The sequence below is a fragment of the Microcebus murinus genome, chromosome 14 (genome assembly GCF_040939455.1).
Source record: "Microcebus murinus isolate Inina chromosome 14, M.murinus_Inina_mat1.0, whole genome shotgun sequence".
Classification (NCBI taxonomy): domain Eukaryota; kingdom Metazoa; phylum Chordata; class Mammalia; order Primates; family Cheirogaleidae; genus Microcebus; species Microcebus murinus.
Window position 1 is genome coordinate 20,639,483 of NC_134117.1, and position 27,125 is coordinate 20,666,607.

The window sequence follows — 27,125 nt, forward strand, 5'->3', positions numbered from 1 at the left end:
TGAAATATATACATATATATATATATTTAGAGTGAGAGGGACAGAGAGAGGGAAAAAGAAAAAAGGAGGAAGGAAGAAGAGGAAGCTTCAGGGAGGATTGGAGCATGCAACGATTATGAAGAGATAGAAAAGCTAAAATTATTTTCTCCAGAGATGGGAAATTCACAGGGGTGGGTCCAACACTTGATGCCATATTTCCTGTCAAGAACCCTGTCAATCCATATGCCACACCATACAAGAGGTTCAGATTTCAGATTCCCACAAGGCTTGAAAGATAAAAATTGGACTTTGGGGATACCAAAGCAGCTGGGACTGATGAAGTCACATCCCAGAGAGAGGGGAGGCATAGAGAAGCAGTACATGTCCTTGTATTTTACCTAAGTGTGACAGGAAAAATAGAAAATAATCACTACGAGGATGAGAAGTTAAGCAAGGTTTTCAGGAGTATTACACTTTGGGAAGATGAAAATTTGAATCCAGGGCTTATCAAGCAGGAAGGCCCTTGTGAATAATACAAGACTTGGTTCTTGAGATCCTGGGACAGCCCTATCCTAGAAGTAAGGACAAACCATAATGAAACCAGGCCCTCTGTACCCTGAACTCCAATCTAAGGTCACTCTGTCTCTGAATGGGTTAGGGTGATTTTCCCCAACTCTCAAATGCCTGTTAGATACCAAAGTAAACCATCTAAGGAAAATAAAACAGAAGCTTTATCTATTTTTGATATAAAATATTGGGCATTAAAAAAAAATTCAGGTATGTCAAGAAGGCAGGACCAAGAGCGGGAAAAAAGCAACAGAAAAAAGAATAATAGGTGGCTGAAATACAGTATTTATTTAAAATATACTTAAAATAGCAATGATTAATATGTTCATGAGTATTAGACAAGATGGAAAAATGAATCCTGGAGCAATAATGAGTATTAAATATCAAATGGAAGTTGTAGAAATAACTGACATAATATAGTCAGATATAACAACTGATATTAAGAACTTAAGTTTATAGCTGATTAAACCTATATGAACAGAGGACAAGTTAAATCTAAGAAAGGACAGCAGGAAATATTCCATCCAGAACATAAGAGGAAGGAGTAGAAAATAGAGAGAAAATAATAATGTACGAATGAAAGCGGTGGGAAGGGCTAACCGCATGTAACTGCAGCCCCAATACAGGAGGAAAGAGATAAGGAGCCAGAATCATTTTCGAAGAGGTAAAGGCTGAGAATTTTCCAAATCTGATGAAAGATATCAATGTATCAATACATAGATTTAGGAGAATCAGCTAACTTCAAAAAATATATATACAAAGAAAAACTACACTTAGGTATTCAAATTGCTGAAATCTAAATATGAAGAGAAGCTTTTAAATGCAGCTCAGAAGAAAATAGAATGGCATCTTTGAAGTGCTGTGGAAAACACAAACATGAGAGTATATATTAAAAATATTTTTAAGATAAAAACTGAGATATGTGTCATATAAGGCAATTTCTCTAAAAAGAAAGGTAAAGATAATATTAAAGGTAATTCTTCAGGCTTAAAGAAAATAACCCAAGAATAGAGAACCAATAGTAATAATGAAAGGAATAAAGAAAAAGAGAGTAAATATTGAAATTAATAATAACTATGTAGACCAATAATGATAATCAGCTGAGGGACTCAAAATATATATAAAATTAAAATGCATTATAACAGTGACACAGAATGTGGAGCAAATTAAATGGAGCTAAAGTAGTTTAAGATCCATGAAATGTCTGTAATGAGGTAAAAATTACATTCGAATCCAACATGCCCAAAATGTGTGCTTCAATATCTTGAATAACAACTAAGAGGAGTAAGAGAATGTTTAATTATCAAGCTATGGACAGGGGAATTGAAATAACTTTAAATTTTTTTCGTTAATCCAAAATAAGACAAGAAAAGCAAAAAAAGGAACATAATACAGTTGAGACAAATAGAAACACATACTAAAATAGTTGATATAGACTCAAATATTACATTAATAAGAATTATTAATTTTTGTGTCTTGCTTAAGAAGTCTGTGTCTAACCTAAGATCATGAAGATACCATATCGTGAGATTTCTCTTTTGCTATCACATTAATATCTATGACCCATAGTGAATAAAATTGTTTTAGGTAGGGGTCAAGGTTTATATATTTTGTTCATATGCATATCCCATTGACCCAATATCATTGAAGGGCCTGAAAAAACAGCCATTTTTCTTTCAGATCATCTGAGAGAAGGTGAAATCTCACGTATCTAGTCAGATAATTTGGTAGGCTCACAGTGTGGGCTGTCTGGCATCCCTGGCCTTGACAGAGCCGAGTTCTCTGTCAGAATAAGACCTTGTGCACCATCATCTTCGCTGAGGTAACTTCATCCTTCATGGCAGAGCGTCCAGGTTCACTGTTGCCTCTGCTTACAGAGAGGCTCAGGAGTCCTGCACATTTGGAGAGACATCTGTGCTTTAGAAAACATCTCTGAGCAGGCAAGGGGGGAAGGCAGACAATATTATTCTGCAATATTTAGTGTTCAAAAGAACACTAAAATAATAAGAAGAATCCAAGACCAAAATTGGCTATATCTCATCATCCATCAAAATAATGTCTGTGTTATCTTCTGGTTATTTCTAATATCTTAATCCATATTTAAATTATTCACAGTAATAGAAGAGGCAGAATGTATATTTTGCAATGTTTCCTGTACTATATCATACCCTACCCCCTTTATAAATTTGATGAAATCTTAATTTCCCTTCATTTGCTCCTTCTCTCTTTTAGTCCTGCTGTTCTCCTCCTGCCCCCAATCCCCTACTCCCACTTTGATTCACTTCCTTTTTTTATATTTCAGCATATTATGGGGGTACAAATGTTTAGGTTACATGGGTTGTCTTGCACCCCACCGCTGTGGTTCAGGGTAATCAATATCAACCATCTTGGTTATATTTGCCAGTGTCTTTCTCTATTCTCATGCAAACACACACAGGTTTATGGTATATATATATATATAAATATTTATAATATATATAAATATATATATTAAAAATAAGGAAAACATGGTATATATATATATACCATGTTTTCCTTATTTTTTAATAAAAATGGGTTATACTAGTCATTTCTCTACAATATAGTTTTTGCTGCATGATCTTTCAGCTCCCTTCCAAGACAAATGTTGGTGAGGCCCAAGTCAGGGCCACTGTGGAGGTTGCGTGGGCCAGGCTCTGACATATGAGCCTCGTTTCTGTCTGCAGTGGTTCTCTGATGCCTTAAGGGGTGTCTCGGAGTCTCATTTCTGGACTGAGCCTGTCTGTGTTGAGTTTCCGTAGCATTTGTTTTCCCATTCTTCTCTGAATCTGTGTTACAAGAACTGATAGGTTCACACACCTTTCATTGCTCAGGTTAACATTGGCTTCATTGTGGCTATTTGATATATTTGTTTTTCTATTGTAGGAGTCAGTGATGTCCTTGGAGAATCCTCGTGTGGATTTCAGGTGGCTTTTGTGCCTTTCTCAGGCACTTCTTTTGAGCTAGTGTTCTCAGTGCTGTGTCTGTATGAGGACACGTGACTAAAGGGCATTAGATCTAAGGAATTGTATACGATGGTCTAGACGTTTGCCAGCCTGGGTTCAGTTTCCAGAATGATGACTTTTGACATATTAAAGTAATTTTCAATCATACACAAGGCTTTCTTGACTACCGATTACGAATACCAATTGTTTCTGATATTCTCTATTTTCTTTATGGTTTAAACATGATACTGTCTCACCAGAGGGTAGACAGAAGCATAGTACAGAGTTTATGCCAACCTACTTTTACTTAGAAATGTCTACATGAAAATGCTGTCAGAGGGGAAAACATAGTGAAAGCCAGGAAGAGAGTCAAGCAAGAAAAGAAAGTGATGCCTTCTCTTTATTACAAACTTTCTCTCATTCTGGAAGAAATATCGCAAGTAACTTTCAATTAAACAAACTCAATTAGGATGGAACTGAATAGATTATTTTAAGCCATAGATCAGGCATCCTCAATCTACGGCCTATGGGCCACATGCGGGCGTTTTTGCCCGTTTGTTTTTTTACTTCAAAATAAGATGTGTGCAGTGTGCATAGGAATTTGTTCATAGTTTTTTTAAACTATAGTCCGGCCCTCCAATGGTCTGAGGGACAGTGAACTGGCCCTCTGTTTAAAAAGTTTGAAGACCCCTGCTGTAGATGATGTTAAGCCCTTTCCTAAGTTTCTAACTAGCAGTATGACTTTATACATCTTATCTAACCTCTCTGTGCCTCCATTGTTCTGCTATATCAAATAGAAAGAGCATCCGTCCTCTCCATCTCCTGGGTGTCCTAATAGCCAAATGAGGTAATATGTAAGAAATAATTCTGATGAACAAACACATTAGAAATACACAATGTTTAAGTTTTGTTGACCAAAAAAAAAAAAAAAAAAAAAAAGAATCATCTGCAAGCATTGTGTTAGGCACTGAGGATAGGGCCATTGACAAGACATATCCCAGCCCCTAGGAGTAGACACAGTCTACCCTCCTATCACCCAGCCACTCATTTTCCTAGAGAAGTTCGCTAGTCTTTAACTGCACATGCTATGAAATATTCGTTTGTGGTTATGTGCCAGTCCACGAACCATGGGTTTAATTCTTCCATTCTCAGCTTCTTTATTGTACTCCTAGCACTTAGAATCCTAAAACATCCTGGTTAAACTTTAGCATTATATTCAAATCAAGTAAGAATAGCATCAACTTATGTTGTATCATATTCATCTTCAGATGAATTCAACCACCAGAAAACCTAACATTCAACAAGCCTGAACCTCTGGGACCGCCAGCATCAGCTATGGACCTTCTCAGACTGCAGTAGAATGGAGCAGCCTCCCCAGAGCCCCTGAAACAGTGTGTGGGTCTTAGGTAGAAGTTGGGCATCAGCATTAAAAAATAATACTCAAAGAGGTGCTGATATCAAAAGTTCAGAATCACTGATTTAAAAACCAAGAAGTTAATTTTGACAGCAAGACACATATTTTCTGTTGGAGCTCTTATTTCAAGCTACTATCATCTACCCTGGAATACCCCCACATTGGCTTCCCAACATATCTGGACCCCTTCCAATCCATCCTTTATATTGTAGACAGAGTGATCACTATGAATTAAAATTATTATGCCATCTCCCCTTAATCCCCTGCTTAGAGCACTTTAATGGTTAAGTTGATCACACAGAAATAAAGAGTAGAGTAGTGGTTACCAGAGGCTGGGAAGGGAGGCAGAATGGGTACAAAACTATAGTTGGATAGGAGGAAGAAATGCTAGTGATCCTTAGCACAGTAGGGTGACTATAGTTAACCATTCATTATGTATTTCAAAATAGCTAGAAGAAAGGAATTTGAATGTTCCCAGCACAAAGAAATAATAAATGTTTCAGGTGCTATATATCCCATTTGCCTAATTTGATCCACTATACATTGTATACATGTATTGGAATATCAAAAAAAATGTATAATTATTACGTATCAATTTAAAAAAAATTAAAATAAGGGTGGGACAAAGGTAATATGTGTAACCTAAACATTTGTACCTCTGTAATATGCTGAAATGAATAAATAAAATTTTTAAAAAGTAAAACACATTTCAATGATCCTAAAAGAAAGATCAAAATCAGGAATTTGACCCACAAGTCCTAAAAGATAGTTTTTACTCTTTAGCCTCATTTTACAAAAAGTTCTTGTTGTGCTCCCTCATGCTCACTCTCTCTCTCTCTCTGAGTCTTTTAATGCCTTCAACTGTACCATCTCCCTTCTGCAGCAGGGCCTTAGCTCATCTGTTTCCCTCTTTTCCTAGTAGCTAGGTGCCCAATCCTCCACTTGCTCATGCTCACTCATCTCCATCTGGTTAATTTATTGTTTTCTCAGGCCAGACGTCACTTCCTCTTGGAAGCCTTCCTTGAAGTTTCCAGTAGGCCAGCTCTCGAGCTCTATGGCTTGAGTTTACAACACCTTGTACCTTTTCTTCATATCACCCCTGTAATAACTTTTTTAAAATTTGAATGATTAATTAAATTGTTTATGTTTCATTACTGATCTGTAAGCTCATGAAAGCACAGACTATGTTTTGTTTAGTTTGGTGGGTTGTTATTTGCCTACTAGCATTTTCCCACTTGTTGACTGATAATGAGACAGATGTGCAATAAATACCTGCCCGCTGGTTGAATGACTCAATGAATGAATGACCAGAGAGCCAATGAAAAGTAGGGTAGGCTCGCCTAGTCATATAGTTACCTAGGACTTAGGCTGCCATCCCTTTACTCTGTTTCTTATTCTCTGAAAGTGGTTGGCATCCTTGTTTCAGGTGGTAATTAGAGCCCAAGGAAGCTAAAGTCTGAAGAGCCCCAAGCTGACACGCTTACAGTGGTATTGGTCTTACCGCTCACCTGAGAGCTCCTGGAGACAGAGGTGTGAAATCCAGTTTGTTCCACTTGAGCGGGCAAAACTACAACAGGAGGGATATAATCTGATGCCTTCTGCTGTCAGACATGGCCCCTGGACATTCTTATCTCCTAATGCAGAGTCCAAGGCCAGAGCCCTGTCCTCCCATCTGGGGAAACTTCACATTTGATTGGAATATTCCATGCCTTGGCATTCAGAGGCCATCAGGTGCATGCATGATAAGGCTAACATCTGAAATAATACCCTGAATGACTGACTTTGTAATGGAAGCCTTACTGATGCACTAGTCCAAACATTGAGTTGCTTTCTCCCTTTCACCTATTATGTGTATACAGAACATTATCATGAGTGGAGAATTAAGAATGCTGTCAGGCCCGAAGACCAGCATGATAGACAGTAGATATCCAGACAGACAGAACTTAGGAGGGGTTTTGTGTAAATGACAAGAAGTCTAAGTCCAGGCCAACAAAAGGGAAGTGATGGATACCGATCAGAAAGACCAAGGCGAGGTAGACTCAAGCAGTGGCAGCCAAACTTGTGCTCTGCCCATGTGAGTGGCTGCTCTCTTGGTGGAGGCCGAAGTGCAGTTGGCCGGAGGTGCAACTCCAGGCTTGGGCTCTGCATTAGGAGATGAGAATGTCAAGGCAGAAGGCATCAGATTATGTCCCTCCTGTTGTAGTTTTGCCCACTAAATGGAACAAACTGGATTTCACAACGTTGTCTTCAGGAGCTCTTAGGTGAGCCATAAGATCAATACCATTGTGTGTCACCTTTGTCCTCTTGCAGATCATAGCCCCTGCACCATGCTCACTCTCCCTGCAAAGCCCCTTAAACATGGCTCTTTCTCCTCCCCCATATCAATTACCATCTCTAGTGGAAACTATACTGTTTGTTTATTTTTCCATGGATAATGCTGGCTAGCTACCCTGACATTTCCCTTGATATTTATTTCAAAAAGCAGGCTCTTTCCTCATGCCCACACCTATGTGCCCCATGCTGGGTTGGCATCCCAGCAACTCCATTGAAAAGCCAGAAAACCTGGGAGTGGAAACTGACCAGAAACGGAAGGAGAAATTGATCAGTCCACTTTGGCTGCCCAAATGAAGGACAAGTCAGCAAGAATGGTTGACATTTATATTTATTAGTGGAGGGAATTCAAGTATGTGCACAATGACTAGCCTTGTGGATATTTGTTCTGTGGTTTTGAATGGAATTTCTTTTTCTACCCTAGGGGAGAATTTTAGCCTGTGTACTCACTGAGAGTTAGCTGCCGCCTGCCCGGCACACAATGCTTGGCTGGGCATAGAGCAGAGGAGTAGGTCACGTAGATTCGTAGGAATTGAACTGCTTTTCCTCTCCCTGTGAATTAATCTTGTAAATGTCAGCATTTTAAACTTGGCCTTTTCAAAAAATATGATACCATATGAACCTTACTTAATCGAAAATACATTTCTAGTTCAAAGGTTTTTTGGTCTTTTTCTCCCCCTAAAATCGGGAAAGGCTAACAACAACAACAACAACAAAGTGTTAAAGGATGGGCTGTGTGTGAAGGAAGCTGGTTTTTGTCAATTGGGTCTAAGCAACTTTGATCCTTAAGATTCGAAACTGTCATTCCAAAGGCCATTTCTTTTTCATAGGTGTGGGAATTTATAATACAGGCATCTTTTCCTGCATACCCATGGGAAATTTAGAATCACATGATTCAAATCAAGCCTTGAAAGAATATTGTAGGTCTTTTATAGCTGCATTATTTTTATAGTCACTTATTTTTGTGTAGCTTTTCATAGATTACTAATGAATCTATAATATAATTACCTGCATGTTTTTTTTTTATAAGAACCCTTTTCCGTTACAACAGTTAGTTATTATTATGCCCATTTCATAGGTTTAGTAACTGAGACTGAAGGAAGCTGAATGACTGGCATGAAGTCATCCAGCCTGACAATAACACAGGAGGATTCAAGGCTGCGGGAGCCTTCAGTGTCCACAGTGCTATATTCCTTCTGTAATGAATGAACGGGAGGGTCCAGTGAGGTGGGTTAGAATCCCAGGACTGCTGCTCACTAGCTGTGTTAATCCTGAGCCGGCGATGAAATGTTTCTTGACTTCAGCTTCTTCATCTGTAAAGTGTACGAATGTTGCCTACTCTCCTCTCCAGACTAAGATTCTAGGAGGAAAAGAATGAGGTCATTTTGATAATCCAAAACACTGAAGTACAGAAGAATTAACCATTATTACCTTAAATAATAACCAGGCTGAGTTCAATGTCATATCAGGTGTCAGGCAAGGTGTTTTCCATCCTTCCTGCAACGCAGTCAGGGAAGCAGAAATAAAGAGGGGGATTCAGGGATCTTGAAGACATAGGATGTAGTCCATGGTCATGTCAGGTAGGCTAAATCTTTAAAGCTATGTGTGTACGCCTTTTATCCATGTGAACAAGAAGACTACTCACAAAACCTTTAGAGGAATTGAGCATCGTACTGGAGCTAATAATCAAACACTCTTAATTTTCAAAACCTTGAAACTGCTGGTATTCGGTGCCCTTCAGTATTGGAGAGTATCCATCCTAGCAAACTCTTGCCTGCCATGGAACGTCACAGGGGTTCTGTCAAATACAGACAGCTGCTCCCAGCTGTAGGAGGAAGCCAGGACTGCTGCTGTACCTGAGCCAGTGACTAGGACGAGCCTCAGGCCCCAAGGCAGGAGCAGCCAAACACTGATTCCCTCCCCTCTGATGTTGGGCTGTTTTTCAGGGTGATGTTCAGCGGACACTCATCCAGGTGGACTTCGGCGATGGTATCGCAGTGTCTTATGTCAACCTCAGCTCCATGGAAGATGGGATCAAACACGTCTATCAGAATGTGGGCATTTTCCGAGTGACCGTGCAGGTGGACAACAGTCTGGGGTCTGACAGCGCCGTCCTGTACTTACATGTAACTTGTATGTTATTACTGTTGTTGGTTTATGACATATCTTAATGTTGTGTTCTTTCAAAATCTAATCCCAAAGTTTATATCAGGAAGAAAGGCACTAGCTATGGAAAATAAGAAAGTATGAGAGTGGAGTGGGGAGAGAGTAAGAAGAAGATAGAGTGGAATTTGAGTAATCTTCAATTCGGGATGGTTCTCACTGTATTTACTATTCCTCCTCCAGGTGCCTCAGAGACAGGACACCTGTGGCTGGCGGCTGGGCCTGAGCCATTTGCAAAACTACTTGGTTAAAATATATGAATTTTTGTCTTTTTTTTTTTTTTGGCCAGAAATGATTGAAAACAACCCACATGCACATCTCAGTCTAACACATTGAGAATTAGCACAAGGAAAGAAATTTCTCCCCCATCTGATTATTTCTATCTTCCCATGTTCTATCTTGCTATATTGATAATCCTTTTAGACTTTTGCTCTTTAGAAAGTATTTTTTGGGCTCCTATCTGTGGATGATTTGGTGTTAGAGAGAAGGTAGTGTATGGGTAAAGAGTATAAAAATAATGTGAAGGAAGCCACAGTCAGAAACAGGTCCAAGAAATGCTAAAGCTTTTCCCTCTTTAAGGTGTCTAAAGATGTGAGGAGATAGGAAGAGATAACTTTTAAGTTATGTTTGGTAAAAATGTGTGTCATAAACTTGGTAGGTGTAAGGGTGTCCCTAATCATTCTTAGGACTTATATTGGTTACTAGAGAAGTAGTTTACTTTAAAATGAAGGTAGCTCCTTTATATGAATGACCTTGTTCAAATTTCAAGTTCTAGGCCAATAGTATTAAGGCCAGGTATTACTCGTGCCTCTCCTCAACCAAATTGAGTACAGAAGTACAGAAAATACCAACTGGAACATTTTTTGTTTTTTCTTTTTTAGCTGCTGTGGTCCAGTGAGAAGGCAAGACTATTTTGGTCCAATGCTCTCTGGGTGGCTTAAAAAAATCTTTTAAAAAGACTATTTTGGGATACCCAGGAGATTGGTTGCTTGGAATTCCTAATATATCAGTAATTACTGATCTTTATCTCCTGCACACTTTTGACACAGGTGCTTCCAAGACACACACACTTCCTTCTTTGTTCTAAACAAAGCTACACACGACTCCCAGTATGGCAACTCAGGCTCCCCTCTCCTGGCTGCAGTTTATTAAGCTCTTACAGTTTGTGCCAGGCTTTGCACTAAATAAGCTCTTCATGTGTATTGCCTCACTTCTCAAAGCAATCCTGTGAGGTAGGCACTATTGGAACCCCTATTTACAAAGAGTGTCGAGGCTCAGAGAGCTTCAGTAACTTATGGGAAGGGGCAGACATGCCACCCAGCAGAGCCAGGCCCCAGACTCAGCTCTCTCTGTCCCGGCAATTCCAGCTCTGGTCACTAAGGTCAGTAAGTGTCAGTGCCAAGGGTGGCTTGAGGTTGGAGGAACTAAGTCTCCGTCCAGATTTTACTCACCCCCATCTTTGCAAATCATCTCAAAGAGACATAAACATTTAGGTTAGAAGCCGTGTACTTGATGTACCACTACATAGGTTCAAGACACATTACACAGGCTCCCTTCCATCAGATCACATAAGCCATCCTATGTAGACTTTCAGAAGTTGCCTCTTACTAAGACATACACCTCCTTATATATCAGTATTTAGAGGAATTTAAGTGATGGGATCATAGGAATAATAATCTTAAGATCTTTAGCAATATATAGAAACAGTAATTATTGGTAGAAAAGATAATTTGCAACACAAATGACAATACATTTGCTGAGAGTGGCTGCCCACCTGGCATCCTATCATTTCCAGCAGCTTATTGTATAAGGAGGATTTACTAGAGAGGTACCCACCTTAGGAATTATAATAATTGTGTTCTGTATCTCACATGTTCATTATATATCTACCAAACTCCAATCACGTGTAAATACTGATTTAAAATTCAGTACCAGCTTCTGGTCTAAATTTCTCAGGGTCTCCCACTGAGTCCTTTATAGCTTGACCTCCTAGTCAGCCTATAGACTCTTCCTCATTCCTACACATGTTCATATCCCTTGAGGGGTCCACAGCTCTCTTCCAAGACCCCTCCCTGGTTTACTCAATCTAGGGAAGGAAAGCAACACAGATTATCTCTGCTCAAGAGTCAGGGCTGCTGAAACCACAACTTCTAAAAGGAATGAGATTCTTTGTTCATTTGCGATTTTTTCATTTCATTAACCTAGTTGATTGGGCAAACTATTTGACCTTAACTTTAGTGGAAGATGATTTATAATGGAATGCTTTGTGTTCTGATTTTATTTTTATAAACACATCCTGGGTTATAGCATATAATGGAATCCCTCATATAATGGAGCCCCTTTCCAAGTCTGGCATTGAGGACAATAATTAACTCTTTTGTACTAATTATATTGAAGCGGGATCATGTTTTAAGCTGTTTGTTAACTCACATACATCTAAAACCCATGGCATGGCAGTTTCGGTAGGTTCTAACGTGTTAGCTTAGTGCCTTCCTCCTAAAGGACCCATCATGCTACTATACACACAAACTCATTTTGCTGTCTTCACATCTATACCATAATAGACAACTCCAGCCTTTTCTTTCAGATGTAGATAACCAGGATTGGAGAAGCACCATGACTTGGGCACCATTTTACACTAAGAGGAAGCCAGAACAAAAGCACATTTGAGTCACACTCCCAGGCGCCTTTAACCTGGAGGACCTAATGAATGACTTTTGATGCCAAAGTGCCAACACATGGGATTAGACAGGGGGAGGAGCTGGCTTTGTAGGAAAAAAAAAAAAAATTAAAGTGCCAGACTGAATCAAGCATTCTGATTAGGTCCAGATCCTGGCCCCAACCCTTAGGCAAGTCACTCTATCTCTCTGACCCTAAATTTTTTCTCCTCTGTTAAATAGGTACCCATCTTGTCCCCAAAGGTCCCATCAAGCAAAATATGTGGTGCCCTGGCACATAGTAAAGAATTAGCAGCAACTCTCAGCTTGCCAAGCCTGCCTTCTGCCCCTCCACCAACTCCACCCATTCCCCCAGGGCTCTCCCAGAAAGTCCACTGCCTGACTTACATACACATTCTCTCCACTCTACAGTGCAGAAAGGTGATGTGATTCCAAAACAAAAGTTGCTTTTTTGTGTTTGTTTTGTTTTGTTTGTAATACAGGGTTACAAAGGTCATCAGGAACAAATCGACCTGAGTCCCTCCTTAGTGCCTCCAGGAGTGGGCTGGCAGCTCTTGCTGGGCGCCTGGGTAATCTGTTGCAGCCTGACAGTTGGAAATTCCTCAGGGATAGTATTCACTGTGCTCTGCTAGTTTGCAAACTAATGAGACACGTGATGCAGCCAGTGTTGCCTTCAGCTGGATGAGGCAGAGAATTTAGAGGGCACGCAGATTTCTGCTCAGAAAGCTGCCGTGTCACAGCCAATCTTGCAGAAAAAAAATCACTGAAGACTGCAAATTTGCGGAATGGGAGGAGGAAAAAAAGGAGATAAGGTGGTTGTTCTAGTCCTTCCTAAACCTCTCTCCTTAACTGCTCCCTTATAAAGAACCCATTTGCATATGTCTTTCTGGCCCCATCTTAGGGTAAAATGATCCATGTAGTTTGAAAACCCATGTAACTTTTTGACTATTCACAAGATCGTTATATTGGCCAGCAAATATGAGACTAGGATTTTGTAAAATGTGGTTCAATGAGCCACCTACTACAGAATTAAATGAGAAAAATGTAATGTCCGGGCCCTTTCCCAGACCTGCTGAGTTAGGGTTCCTCAAAGGCAGCATCATAACCTGCTTGAAACAGATTAGAATGATCCTTATGTACACTGAAGTTTGAGAAACTCTGTTTTAGGATCTCACCTTTAGAGTTTGAGTCACCTTTATTTTTTTGCAGCAGCTTTTAAAAAACATTTCAGGCAAATAGCAATATGAAAAGTATGCAGTATTTAATTAGGCGGACAGAGGTCTCCAGAACAGAAATGCTAGAGGCAGGCCAGAGGAGCCAGTACACACACACACACACACACACACACACACACACACACACACACACACACACAATGTTCAGTTTCAAGAAGTCAGCTGTTTCCTGCAGCACAGGAGGGCTAAACGAAAAAAGAGAAGGGAAACCCAACTCACACAAGTAATTCCCCAGTTCTCTCAAGTACCTTGCAGGGAGAGTCATATGGAGGGATGCAGCTCCACCTGCTGTCTCTTTTGTGCATCACAGGCACCTGTCTGATGCAGCAATAGCTGCCTGTTTGCTCAGCTCTCTCCTGAGTGCAACTGGACAGCTGGGTGATTCCAGGGGCTGTAATTTCACTTCTGCAGCTTCATTAGGGCGGATTGCACACTCTGAAGAACAGAAATGCTTAAACAACAGGCTTTAGGGCAGCAGGAATAAGGTATTTTAAACTCATGAAAAGTTAAAGAATACAAGAGGCTGTAGGAATCTGAAAGATAAATTCCATCCATGTATGCATGTATCATGTATATGCATGTAAACATGAACTTATACAAGCACACATATACATTCTTCAGGGCCTGCAGACCAACACACTATGTGTCCTAAATACCACTTAGACCTCTGTGTGTTTTCTCTTTCCCTCCATCTCTCTCCAGTGCAGCTTTTTGGGCTTTCTTGCTCCTCATCAGGCATTGCAGGCCCACCTGCTCGTGGTCTTGGCACTTGCTCCACCCTGTAGCATTCCAAGTAGAAACTTGGTGCAATCAAGTTGATTCATGTTTCTGCTAAAATGTCATTTCTTCTGAGAGGCCTTCCTCTACCACCCTGTTGGAAATAGCTTTCTGTCACCTACCTGTCCTTCATGTGTTCAATGCCTTCGTTCCTCAAATGCACCTAAGCTCTACCCATTGCCAGTGTCCCCAGCACCAAGAATAACACCCAACACGTAGTAGCACTCAAAAACTCTGGAATGACTGTATGACATTATTTTACTAACAAGATTCAATTTTTGTCATTGAGACAATGACGTATAGGCATTGTTCCTACTCCAAGGTTCTGACTTAAAAAAAAAAATGTTCATATGTGAGAAAGGCAAAGAAAATAAACCTCTTTAGAATAGAACTAGCATTTTTTATCACAGCTTATTTGGTCCTTGTATTTGAATTGATTGATTTAACTCAGCTCAGGGGAGTCAGGGAGACCTTCACAGAGGAGGGGCTGCTGGTTGCTGGAACTGAGACTTGAAGTCAGACAGGTGCCCTAAGAAAGGTGTATCAGTAAAGGCCCCAAGGTGGGCAGGGCATGGCCTGCTGGAACAAACCATGCGATGGGGGAATGGCAAGAACCATGCAATAAATAAGAGCAGGTATAAAGTGTATTTCCCAGTGCTTGGGACTTATTTACGTAATCAGAAATTAAGGACTCTTATATGTATTCTGTTAAAATGGGACTGGAAAGGTTCTATTGAGCATTTGTCATCTAGCCAGAGCAAGGGCTCTGAAACCAGACTGCTTTGATTTCACACCCTAGAATTTATGTTCCCTAGCTATATAACCTTGGTAACCTTTATTTATTCATATCTAAATAGGGAAAATGTTAGTTCCTACATCATAAAATTGTTGTGAGGATTAAGCAAGAAAAAAAGTCATTAGTAGTACATGTAGCCATAGTCACCATTCAGTTAGTGTTACCCTTTTATAACTGCATTGACCCTTTTATTATTGCATTGAATGATTCTGACTTATGATCAACTCCTTCCCAACCTGTGACTTATAAGCTAGAAAATCAATTTCATTCTGCATGCCAATCACCAAACTCTTTATTTTATAAAGAGAGAGTACAGTAGCATGAGACAGGAAAATTATATCATTTGTTCCTTTATGCAGTGAATATTTGAATACCTACTATGTCTTAGGAACTGTGCTAGTCTTGGTATATCAAGACCAATATGAAGGTTTCTTACCTTCAAGAAGTTTACAGCCTCTGCTCTCAGTCTCACAAATTTTAGATCCATATGTGTTAGCTATCATTATAATTAGATAATGAGAATCTTAGTTTTGAGCAAGTAAGTAAGGGTAACATGATCATCTTGGCTTTCTAACAAATCACTCTTGCAACAATTTGGAGTATGGATTAGAGGGGGAAAGATGAAAGGCAGAAATATCTATTAGGGAGGTGAGAAAGGTGCTTAGTGTATGAACCAGGGTACCAGACTAGGGAGGGTGAGAAGTGGCTATAGATGAATATCTTAGAGATACTCATGACCCCAAATCAATGGTTTCCTAGATGGATGTGAAGGGTGGAAAAGAAGAAATCTAGATTGACTTTCTGCTTCCATAATGGGCCTTCGGATAAACATTAGTGTTGATCACTAAGCTATAGAGGGTCTTTAGAAACATTTGGCTTCTGGGGCCAAAGAAGTCTGGAGCCCAGAAGGAGGTTTTAGAGCCCTCCACATGCGTTTCATATTTGAAGGTTAAGATGTGGCTTCTGTTGCCTAGCAGAAGAGCATGCAGAGGGACCTTAGGAAACACAGTTAAAGGACAAGCAGAGGAGGCATAATGAAACCTGGTGGGGGCCTGAGGTACCACTCTCTTCTCCACCTCATGGGACCAAGGTGGGATGGAAAAGGCAGGGGGAGCTTCATGTTGCCTGGGAAGAGTGACTCAAAGATAAGATTAGGGATTGTAAGAAAAGTTCTAGCGATTCTGTATGAAGGGGGCATGCATATCTTTCTGGGGTTTGTACATCTGATTAAGGTTTCTGGTTTTTATGGGCCCCCATAAATAGCATCGTCCTATATTTTATGTGATCATCTCCTAAGAAGCCGAGGACCGCAGCTCTCTGTCCACACACACTCGCCTCTATCCTGGAAAAGCTTGATTCCACCCAAACACAGTGTGTCCCATGCTCACCTAGCCAGGCAGCTTTACATACACTCACTTGCAGGCACATGCACACACACATTTACACATGCACACATCTTGAAAACCCAGCACACAGTAAAGAATAACTACATGCAGAGTGGTTTAGGGATTCCCCCACACCCACACCCAGCATGGACTCTCAAGATCCTGAATGACCACCCAGGATATAACCTCTTGGAAAGACTTCATCTTCCTGTGAAATCTATTATGCCTGTTCACTTAAGGATTTCATAAGCTACTTGTAAATTTTTAACTTTTACACATACATAACTTAGGTTTTAGAACAGGTAGAAAGATCGGTAAATTGAAAATGCACAAACACAGTTATTCATGATCGGTCCTCTTCTCCAAAGTAGGGAAGCACCTGAGCACTTCCTCTGGGAATATGGCTGCCGTGTTTGGAGGCTTCGAGAGTGACTGTGTATTCTCTTCAGAGCAGGGAAGGCTGAACAGAGGAAGCTCTTCCCTCTCTATGTCTCCTCTTTCTCTTGTGCCTAAGGTCCCCTGGAGCACGTGCACCTCTCTCTTCCCTTTGTCACCACAAAGAACAAAGAAGTCAACGCAACAGCCGTGCTGTGGCCCAGCCAAGTGGGGACCCTCACTTACGTGTGGTGGTACGGAAACAACACGGAGGTGGGTCTCCCTCCACACGGGGTATAGTGACAGAAGCTCAGCTCATCTGGCTGAAGCAAAAAAGGGAATGACGTGGCTTATGAACTCCAGAGGGTTGGGGTAGTCCCAGATCCATAAGCTCTCTCACTGCTCAAATATTTCATCCTTACGTTCTCTCTCTCTCTCTCTTGCCATTCTCCACTGCCAACATTTTATCTTTGCCTTCCTCTGCCTTGGCATTTATCTCCAGCTGGACTTTTGCAGTGACCCAAGGCCTTAGTTTAAAAGAGAAATTGAACTCTGCTTTTCCAAAATTCTAGCAGAATTCCTGAAATTGAGAATTATTGGCCAGGTCTTGATCACAGTGCTGGGGGGTGGAGAGGGTGGTGATGAAGTCAGCCTCCTTGGAACCAGCAGAAGGGAAGACGTTACAAGAGGAAACAGAGGCAGATGGATACTGGACAGGAGAAAGCAAGAAATTATCATTACAACCCACTGCCCAAATGGCCCCCTCATCCTAAACCAGAAATTCTGATTTCTTCAGGCAAGACTTATCCTTTATGTTTTCCCCAAATATTCCCTGTGTGCAAAAGTCAGCAGCCACTTGAAAACCAGCAGAGACTTTAAGCCAGATTTACTCTAAGTCCTTCATCTTGCAGATGAGCAAAGTGAGGCTAACGGAGCTGGGCTTGCTTCGTTGGCTTCCAGCTGCCTCATAAGAGGCCAAATTCAAGGCCCTCTGATGCCCCCATTAATTTTTCTTTCCTCTGCACCAGGCTGCATGGTCTTTTTTGGTTTTGAACTCATTCCATTCTCAGAAATTAGAATGCTTCCAAATGTAAGTTAGGCAGTGTGGCCGGGGCCCCGCAGGGCACTAGGCGAAGCGGCTCTGGACTGGAAAGCCTGCTCTTCTTCCAGCAGAGTTGCTTCCACTTGGTAACTTTGCCCTTTTCAAACATAATGCATCTTGCTGATTTATTTAAAATGTTTTTATTAGACTCCCTTGCTAAAGTACAATGCATCTTATTTTAATAAAAAACATTTTTTCTACTCTAGAGCTGAAATTTGGCCTTTGATGGAGACACAATTCTGCACAGACACAGGGAGGAAACCCTCCCTGAACCTAGACCTGCTATAAGCCTGAGAGTGGAAAGAGCCTCTCACCTCCACTGCTAACATAACTAAACTGAAAATAAACCCTTTTCTGATCTTTTCTTTTTGGGGGAGGGATTTTTTTTTAAGAGACAGGGTCTTGCTCTGTCACCCAGGCTGGAGTGCAGTGGCGCTATCACAGCTCACTCCAAAACTCCTGGGCTCAAGCAATCCTCTTGCTTCAGCCTGTCCAATAGCTGAGACTATAGGTGCATGCTACCACCCCTGGCTATTTTTTTTTTTCTTACATTTTTTGTAGAGACAGGATCTCATCATGTTCCTCAGGCTGGTCTCAAACTCTTGGCCTCAAGCTATCCTACCACCTCAACCTCCCAAATTGCTGGTATTACAGGCATGAGCCACCACCCCCAGCCTCAGAAGCCCTTTTTTTATTTCATCTGAAACTATGTGGACATTTGACCCAGATTGGGCCCACTAACCACAGTGGAAGAGGAGAAGTCTATTTTATTTTCCTGAAAGCTAGTACTAGCAGGTGAAAGCGCCAAACAACTTTCTTCTGTGCCTCCTATTGTTTTGTTTTGTTTTCCTTTTAAAAGAAAACCAAATTCTCAGCAGATCCTATTGAAAAGACTTCTTATGCTGAGCTTTAGTCTTCCCTCTGCCATATAGGGACTTCAATGAATTTTGATTTAAAAATTAATTAAGAAAAGATAGGAAAGAAATGTTTGTGATGAGTGAGTTGAGGGAGGTCAGTAGGCTAATCTTTTTCTCCTTTAGGACCCTGGTGTTCGATTGTATCGCTGGCACCGCTCCAAATCTTTTTCCTATTTTTTTTTTTCTTTTTTTCTTTTGAATCCACAAACCACTATCCAATTAGTACTTGTTTCCATAGCAGCTACGTCCAGGAAACTGCTGGATAGGGCTTGTGCGAGGAAGCCAGCACACAAGGCCACTCCTGTCGAATTAGTGTACAATTTTGATATATAGGATTCCTGTGTTCCACTGTGATTTTATAGAAATAGTACACCCTGCAGATGAACACCTTGCAGCTTATAGAGTTTCAGTGGCTGCTGCTTAGATCTGGATTCATATGAGCTCCCTGATCTCATTCAATTTGAATGTTTACTTAGCTTAGGGATCTGCTTGATATGAGTAGGTTATGTGTAAAAAGAGACAGGGATCACACCAGCAAGTAAGGCCTATCAGTCTCCCCAGCCCCAAATAAGGATGACACCAGGAGAGAGGAGTCACATTCACAAGGAATGTGCAGATCCCTGTGGAGTCAGGGCTCCAATCGCCTCCTTTGTGGCCTAGACTTGAGATGACGGGAAGGCCTAGCTAGGCTCATTTCCACCGGGGGGCACCATGAAGAGCCTCTGCTGGGTTTGACAGCTCACTGTTGGCTCAGAGCGAGCAGCTGTCCCACCTGTACCTAAGCTTCCCCCTCACTCTGTGCCCTTGTTTCTTTTAGCCCTTGATCACCCTGGAGGGAAGCATCTCATTCAAGTTTACTTCGGAAGGAATGAATACCATCACGGTGCAGGTCTCAGCTGGGAACGCCATCCTGCAGGACACGAAGACCATCGCGGTGTATGGTGAGTGCCCGTCTCTGCTGATCCATCGCTGCCCTCACAGAGGAGGTTGGCAGGGGCCCTGGTGGCCGAGGCCATCTGGCTACGACTTTCACCTACAGAATAGAGGGGAGTTGTTGAGAAAGAGTTGAGAGAACTCTGATCTCCTTTAGGGAACTGTGATTCACCAGCAGAACAGTGTTGTAGGATTCCAAAAGGGTTTGTTTTCTTTTCTTAAACATTGAGTATCCATTTGCTCACTCACTCTAGGTAGAATAAGGTGGGTTTTATTATGTATAAGGCTGACTCATTTCACATAGAATTTCAATGGTATTTGAATAGCTGAAATCGGTTATAAAAGAAAATGGCTAATGATCAATCTCTTTTTAAAGTTCCACTTCAAAATTCTTGATTATTAAGAGAAATCTACCATTGTGTAAATACTTTTAAAAAATCTCTTCCCCAAATCTGTATTATATATGTAAGAAAAACTCTGCTAGATTGAAAATAATGGAGAGATCATAACCCCTGAATGCCATGCATAGTCATTGGTTTGAACAAACAGCCATACAGAATAATTTTGTGATCAATTGGAGAAACTGAATATGGTCAGAGTATTAGATGGAATGAAAATGTACTGAAATGAAAAGGTGAAGTCCTTAATTAAAAACAGGAGATAAAAAACATTTTATAGCTTGATCTCATTTTGATAACTTTTTTCTGCACAGAAAGATAAATGGATATGCATTAAGTGTTACTGGTGATGGTAAAAAAATGTAAATGTTTATTATTAATATGTAAGTGGTACATATGCATCATGAAAAATTAAAATTGAAAGAACAATAAGTTAAAATTAGGTAGATAGAAAAGTAAATGCTATGCAGGAAGAGTGCAAGGAGGAGAGGAAGTGAGGAGGAGGGGAAGAGAAAGAGAGACAGACAGACAGACTAGCTTGTGGTCCAAATATCAATTGCCCCAGTTCCAGAATTAATTGATTCTGATGAGTTAATTTAAAATGAGATCCTCCTGTGGGGAGTCAGATTCTGGCTTTCATCTCTCATCTTGCCAATTTGACCTTCAAAATCAAAAAATAATTTGTAAGCAAACTTGAACACATCTGAAGATCAAAAGACCTCAAGGACATCCTTTTTTCATGGCTAGTGTTAGGTTTCATAATTTTTTTCTTCTCTTTCTTCCTCCTGAGGAAGCTTGATCAGCCCAACTAGTAAGAGGAAGTAAACCAGGGCTGGGATTTTCCTACCAAGTTCCCCTCAGTAGGGTACCAGGTGGCCAAATAGTGGCTGTGTATGGTGGGAAGGACTTCTGTTTCTCCTTCCTTTTCTGTCTCCTTTCTATGTGTGAGAAGACCTTTAATCTTCGTAACAACTCTAGGATAAGGTAGGTGGCATTATCATCCCCACTTGTTCAGAGAGTAAATAACTTGCCTCACTAATGAGTGGTACGTACAGCTGGCTTCCGACCCCACTCATCTAGACCCAGGACTGGTGCTCTGAAATTACCCTATTTTACTGGTTCTCATTTATTAATATTTCTACCCAATGTTCTTTTCCTTCTCTCTCCCTCCTGGATGTCACAAGCCACCAGAATGGGCACTGACCCTTAGCCCAATAGAAGTTCTCTTAGTTAAGCATCTTGGCCATCTCTTCATCAGCATCACAGAGAAAAACTTAAATCTGGAAGGTTTGTGGGCTCATCTGGTCCAGTCTAGTCATTTTATGGATAGGAAATTGTGGTCTGGACATGGGAAATTATTAGCTTAAAGTCATTCTGCTGTTTGGTGACAGATCTGATACTAATCATGGCACTGGTGGCGATGGCCGTAATAAACATTGACGAAGCCCTTACTAACCTGTGGCATCTCTTCTAAGCACTTGATACATATGATCTGGTTTATTGAATCCTCTGAACAGACTTAAGAGAAATGTCCTATAATTATCCCTGGGTTACAGGTGAGAAAGCGTAAGTATAATAAACAAACAGGGCCTAAGAATTCTGAATCCAGAGTAGATATTTCTAAGCATCTCCCACCCCCTTGCTATGTTTCTTTCTTTCTCCTTCTACAGTTTCTTTAAAGGCATCATTGATGGGTGGGTCACCCTTTGTAGTTGTCTCTGTACTAAAAGCTTGAGCAGGGGAAGTGGTCCCTCCTCCTCTAGCCATTCTTCTGTGCCATTAGCCATTCTTAGTTCATCTTCAGTCAGTGGAGTTGTCCAGAGTCTCCTAGACGTGCTAAGAACGTTTTAATGACATGTTAAAGAAAAATTGCACCAGAGTTAAAGAGGCAAGATGGAACTCAACTGAAACAGAAGGCAGGAACATACATAAAAGGCTGGGGTCAGCTACTGGGAAAGTACTAAAGGACATTAGAGAACCCGTGGGGTTATCATGGTGATTAGACCATCTGTATTAGCTAATTGCTGCTTAGGGAAGTTAGTCTCCCACCTTCCCATAGAGACTGGCTGATAGGGAGGGTGTTCCCTCTCTTGAAGATTACATTTAGAAGGAATGGCCCCCAGGTCCTGGAGAAAGACATTCCTGAGTTGTAGAAGATTTACATCTGAAAGGCACAGGGAAGGAAATTAAAGGTGCAAGTTTTCTAGACTAAATGCTCTAAGAAAAGACAGGCCAGGGTCCTATAATCAGGAAGAAAGCTGTGTAAAGTGTAGCCAAACTGAGGGGAACTTGAAAGTTTGTCATGATCAGACTGAAGGAAGCCTTTGGGAAATTGACAGAGGAAGGCTTGTCTACCCAAAGCCACACAATAGACTGGAAGAAAGAAAGTCTAGGCTTCATTGTTTCCCTTAATTTGCTCCAAAGGCATGGGCTTGCTTTTGAATAAAACAATATAAATGTGTAGAACTCAACTCTCTCAACAGCTACAAATGTGTGTGTGTATGTATGTGTGTGTGTGTGTGTGTGTGTGTGTATCCTTTCCACATGCATCTCCTGTTTCTTGAATAAACTTAAGTATAACATTTCTCCGCCATTCTCCCTCCCTGCCATGATGCTTAGTATGCTAAGTAATTATAGAGGAAGCTGCATCATTTTCTCATCTGTGTCCTTTTATTAAGCTAAACATCTTCTCTTGTAAAAGGAGTCTCTACAGTTCGGTGGGAGGTACGGAGAAAGTGAGAATTACACAAACATATCTTCAGAGTGAAAAGTGAGAGCTCAGTGGGCGATTCTTCAGTGGGGCCATTTACCACACTACTGATTAATATGCATTTCATTATTCTCCATCAGAACTGAACTGGTAACATTCAAAGGTGACCAGTGATTCATAAAATAGTCAAGCTTTGAAAAACATCTTTAGAATAGGGTAACTGCCATGAATCACACCTAAGAATGTAAGAGTGTTCAAAGCATGTGTTTGATAACTCCTTAGCACTGTTAGGAAATGCACAAGTGGGCTTTTCTGCTTCCTGAATGTATAAGTGCCAAGGATGTCACTTGGCTCCTACTAAGACACAAGACATGCTTAAAATAAAAAGTGTTTGTTGAACAAATGAATGCTTAGGTTACAGTGGAGGCTGTCTATAATTTATAATTTATGCATTTGCCTATTTGACAAACATTTCTTAATTAAATGACTCATAAGTGGTACTTGAAAACCCACCATGTGCCAGACACTGTCCCCAGGGGCCAGGGACACAGAGCCCTTGTCCTCATTGAGCTGACATTCCAGTTTAGAAGACATATAACAAAAACAAGATAATTTAAACAGCAATAACTTTGAAGAAGACAAATAGTGTCCAGTGGTGAAGAATGTGATGAGTGGTGGAAGGGAAGCTACGTGAGGTTGGGTGCTTGGGAAGGCCTCTTTGAGAAGAGACTGAACGATGTTGGGATGGAGCCTGGGATGACTGAGAAACACAGGAGCTCAGAGAGCACAGGGAAGCCCAACAGGACAGGAATGAGGAGAGCAGGTGCCACCCAGGTGACGTGGGGCCAGGAAGACTGAGGTAAGTCACAAAAGACATTCTATAAGAAAGACATCTGTACTTGAATGTTTATGGCAGCACGATTCACAATTGTGAAGATGTGGAAACAACCCAAGTGCTCATCAATACATGAGCTGATTAATAAAACATGGCATATATATGCCATAGAATACTACTCAACTACAAAAAACAACTGTGAACTAGCTCCTCTTGTATTATCCTGGATAGAGCTTGAGCCCATCCTTCAAAGTGAGATATCACAAGAATGGAAAAACAAGCACCACATGGTACTTGCCATCAAACTGGGACTAAGTGATCAAGAGTAAGGTGCTACCATAGTAGTAATATTCACTGGGTCCAAGTAAGGTGGGGCGGGGGTAAACTCACAACTACTGAATGCAAAGCACACTGTATAGGGGAGAGACACGCTTGTAGCCCTTGCATGGGCAAAGCAAAGGCATTATATGTAACCAACATATTTGTACCCCCATAATATTCTGAAATAGAAAAAAAAAAGAATCTGCAGTTTATTCTAAGTGCAATGCAGAGCCACAAGCGAGCAGGTTGCAGGGGAGCAATGTGACCTGAGTATACCATGTACCGAACACTGCTGGGTTAGGGCGTCTGGAGGTCATAAAATGCTCCTCACAGACCTGCAGCTATGGGGAGTGTGATTGACCATGACCCCCAGCACCAGGGTCTGACACTTGTCATCTTACTATGGCCAAGGTCACACCATCCCAAGACTGACCACAGCCAATGATGGAGTGAGGTGGGCTACTATGGCTGACTCACCCCTTGGACTTGGGGGACTCCTCTGCCAGCAGACGTGAGCTCACAGACTCCTGGACAGTCCTGCAGAGCAGTCACCCAGCCTTCCTTCCCTCCCTTCCACCTGTAGCCATGGTCGTCTGATAGTTCTTCATGCTGACTCTGGCTTCCTCCCCATGTTCTGTCACAGACAGTTCCACTCGCACAGCCCTTTCTTATGTAATCACCATCCTACTTCCTGCAGAACCTGGACTGACTCAGAGGCTACTGAGACAACTAACAAAATCCTTGAATTCAGGAGTTTAAAATTCCATTAAATGAAGCTTCTGTGTGAATAAAAAATAGCAACAGAATGACTACAATAATAATTATAAATATCTAATTATAATCATGGTAATACTACTATCTTATAATAATAATGAAAGTATGTGCACAATACAGTAGTGCCATAAAAAAGAAAACTAAAATATCATGGGGGAAGGTAATCAGTCAGGGAATGCTTGAACTAGAGCTTGAATATTTTGTGCATAGATAGTGGGTAGAATGGGGCCTTCTAGGCAGTGTGCACATATTCTAGTATGTGCAAAGGCCCTGGGCCATAAGCCTGCTATGCCTGCACAGCCCTCCAGCTTTATTTAGTGTCCAGTAGTGCAGAATCTAGAGAAAAGATTGCAGAGCTAGGTATGCCACAGAGTCCGGGCTTTGGTTTAGAAAATGAGAAGCTTGTGAGATAACAAGGTGGAATAGTGAATTTGCCTTCTAGAAGGATCTCTGTGGTGAACATCAAGCCCTCCATTAGGGCTTTATATAAAATATAAAGTCTACACTTTTTTGACCCAAACTCTGACTTACAATAATCCACCTACTGTTGTATTTCCAGAGGAATTCCGGTCTCTTCGCTTGTCCTTTTCTCCAAACCTGGATGACTACAACCCAGACATCCCTGAGTGGAGGAGGGACATCAGCCGAGTCATCAAAAAGTCCCTGGTGGAAGTGAGTGCAAACAGGTCCTTCTCTTGCCCGGGTACATTTCCTCAATTGTCCTTAAGGAATGTCATGGAGATGGGACCTTTGTGCAAAGAAATGACAGGAAAGACCTGGAACCCATGGGAAGTCTGGTTAATCAGTCTGAGATCTGCACAGCTAAGCCCCACACCAGCAGACGTATTGTCGGAAACCATGGACAAACATGGGGCCCTTGCCCACTGTGAGGGTGATTCTGCTTAAAGAAGGTTGTGGAGACTTGTGACAGTCATATATATAGCAGAGTTCATGATGAGGCCATTAGCGAGTGTGAGATCAGTTTGTGTGCATGACAGTGGAAGGACACAGCATGTGAGTGTCCCCAAGGGTGAGTACAGTTAGTAAGCGTGGTCCTGGGTTCCAGCTCCACAACTGTGAGCCTGACAGTACAGTCAGCATTCAGTACATGATGGTTAGTTGTACTTCTCTCTCCCGGTTCTTTTAAAGACGTTTCTCTCCTATAACAGCCCCATGAAGGAATTATTACCCTGATTTTGTAGCTGAGGCAACCGAGGTTCAGAGAGGTTAAGTAACTTGCCTAAACTCTCACAAGTACAAAAGTGAAGTGAAGGGCCTGAGTCCAACGTCTTGGTTTTTACCTTTGCAACACAGCCCCCCAAGGTTTCTGAGAGAATACCAAGGGGTGTGGTTTATCCCCCTCCAAGCAAATGTCACTGACAACTGGAGAAGACACCATCTTTTAGGCACATTCTCCCCCCACCCACCCATTCTGATACCAGACTTCAGGTTCTTCTTCCCCGAGTCAATAGAAATTGGTATGAGACTAGAAAGATGTAGGCAGGTAAGGCTTAATTTGGGGCTTTTGCTTGAACAAAAGGGGAGACAGTGCTGGTTGATAAGCAATCAGACTCGGTCTCCAAAGAAAGAGCTGGAGAATTTTTAAAGGATAGAAATAGAGAAAGTTTAGCACCAGCAGTGAAATCAGAGCATGTGGAGGTGGGGGTTTGTTGGCATCTGCCCCCCTCCAGTAATCATGCTTCTTCATGTATTGCATGCCTAGTTAGCATGTTAAGTCTCCACCCTTGGGCATGACTTTTAGAATTAAAATGAGGGAAAAGGTCTATCAGTGGTCAACTTTGGGCTTCCTCTTGGCAGCAACCAATCTGTGCTGGCTTTAACTGGGGCACGGTTGCCACGTTCTGTTAAAGAAAGCGGAATTACCTCCTATTGAAGCTGGTGTTAATCCTTTTCAAGGCTTCTTGTCAGTGTTGTAAGCAGACTTAAGCTTTGGCTCAAGGCTCAGGCAGGCGGCCAAAGTCCACTTCCAATACTATCTCAATTCCACTTTCATGAGAGAGCAGGGAAATGGGACAGCCACTCACAGGGCTGTTTAAGCTTATGGACACACACAGAAAATCAGAGATAAGTTACATTTTCCAGGGGCATCTTCTTAGCCCCAAAAGCGAATCAACTTCATTTTGTGTACATTCTTTCCTGCTCCCAACACATGATACCACAGGACACAAAAAGATGGTGGGATAAAGGCATTCAGATAACCCCTGCTCAGAAAAGAGATCTCTCATCCAGCCTCTTGGCAAAGAGCTGGTCTTCCCCATCTTCATGCCATTACCTTTGTTGATATTTATTTAGCTCTTACAATATTCTAGGCGCTCCTTTCAGTGCTTTGCAATATTTAACACATTTAATACCCAAAGTAAGCTCGTGATGTTGGAACTGTGATTTCTCTCCCATTTTGTAGGAGAAGAAACTAAACGTAGAGATATTAGGTAACTTACCGAAGGGCATGCA

General features: G+C 41.4%; 1 protein-coding gene across 4 annotated transcripts in view; it reads left to right on the forward strand.

Annotated features, from left to right (window-relative positions):
- SORCS1 (sortilin related VPS10 domain containing receptor 1) overlaps positions 1-27,125 on the forward strand; it is a 500,078-nt gene that overhangs the window by 427,398 nt on the left and 45,555 nt on the right. For all 4 annotated transcript variants that reach the window (XM_076009802.1, XM_076009801.1, XM_012770834.2 and 1 more), the window contains exons 19-22: positions 9,201-9,387; positions 16,803-16,936; positions 19,500-19,623; positions 25,213-25,325. In XM_076009802.1, coding sequence (XP_075865917.1) covers positions 9,201-9,387; positions 16,803-16,936; positions 19,500-19,623; positions 25,213-25,325 — 558 coding nt within the window. The remainder of the gene's footprint in view (positions 1-9,200; positions 9,388-16,802; positions 16,937-19,499; positions 19,624-25,212; positions 25,326-27,125) is intronic.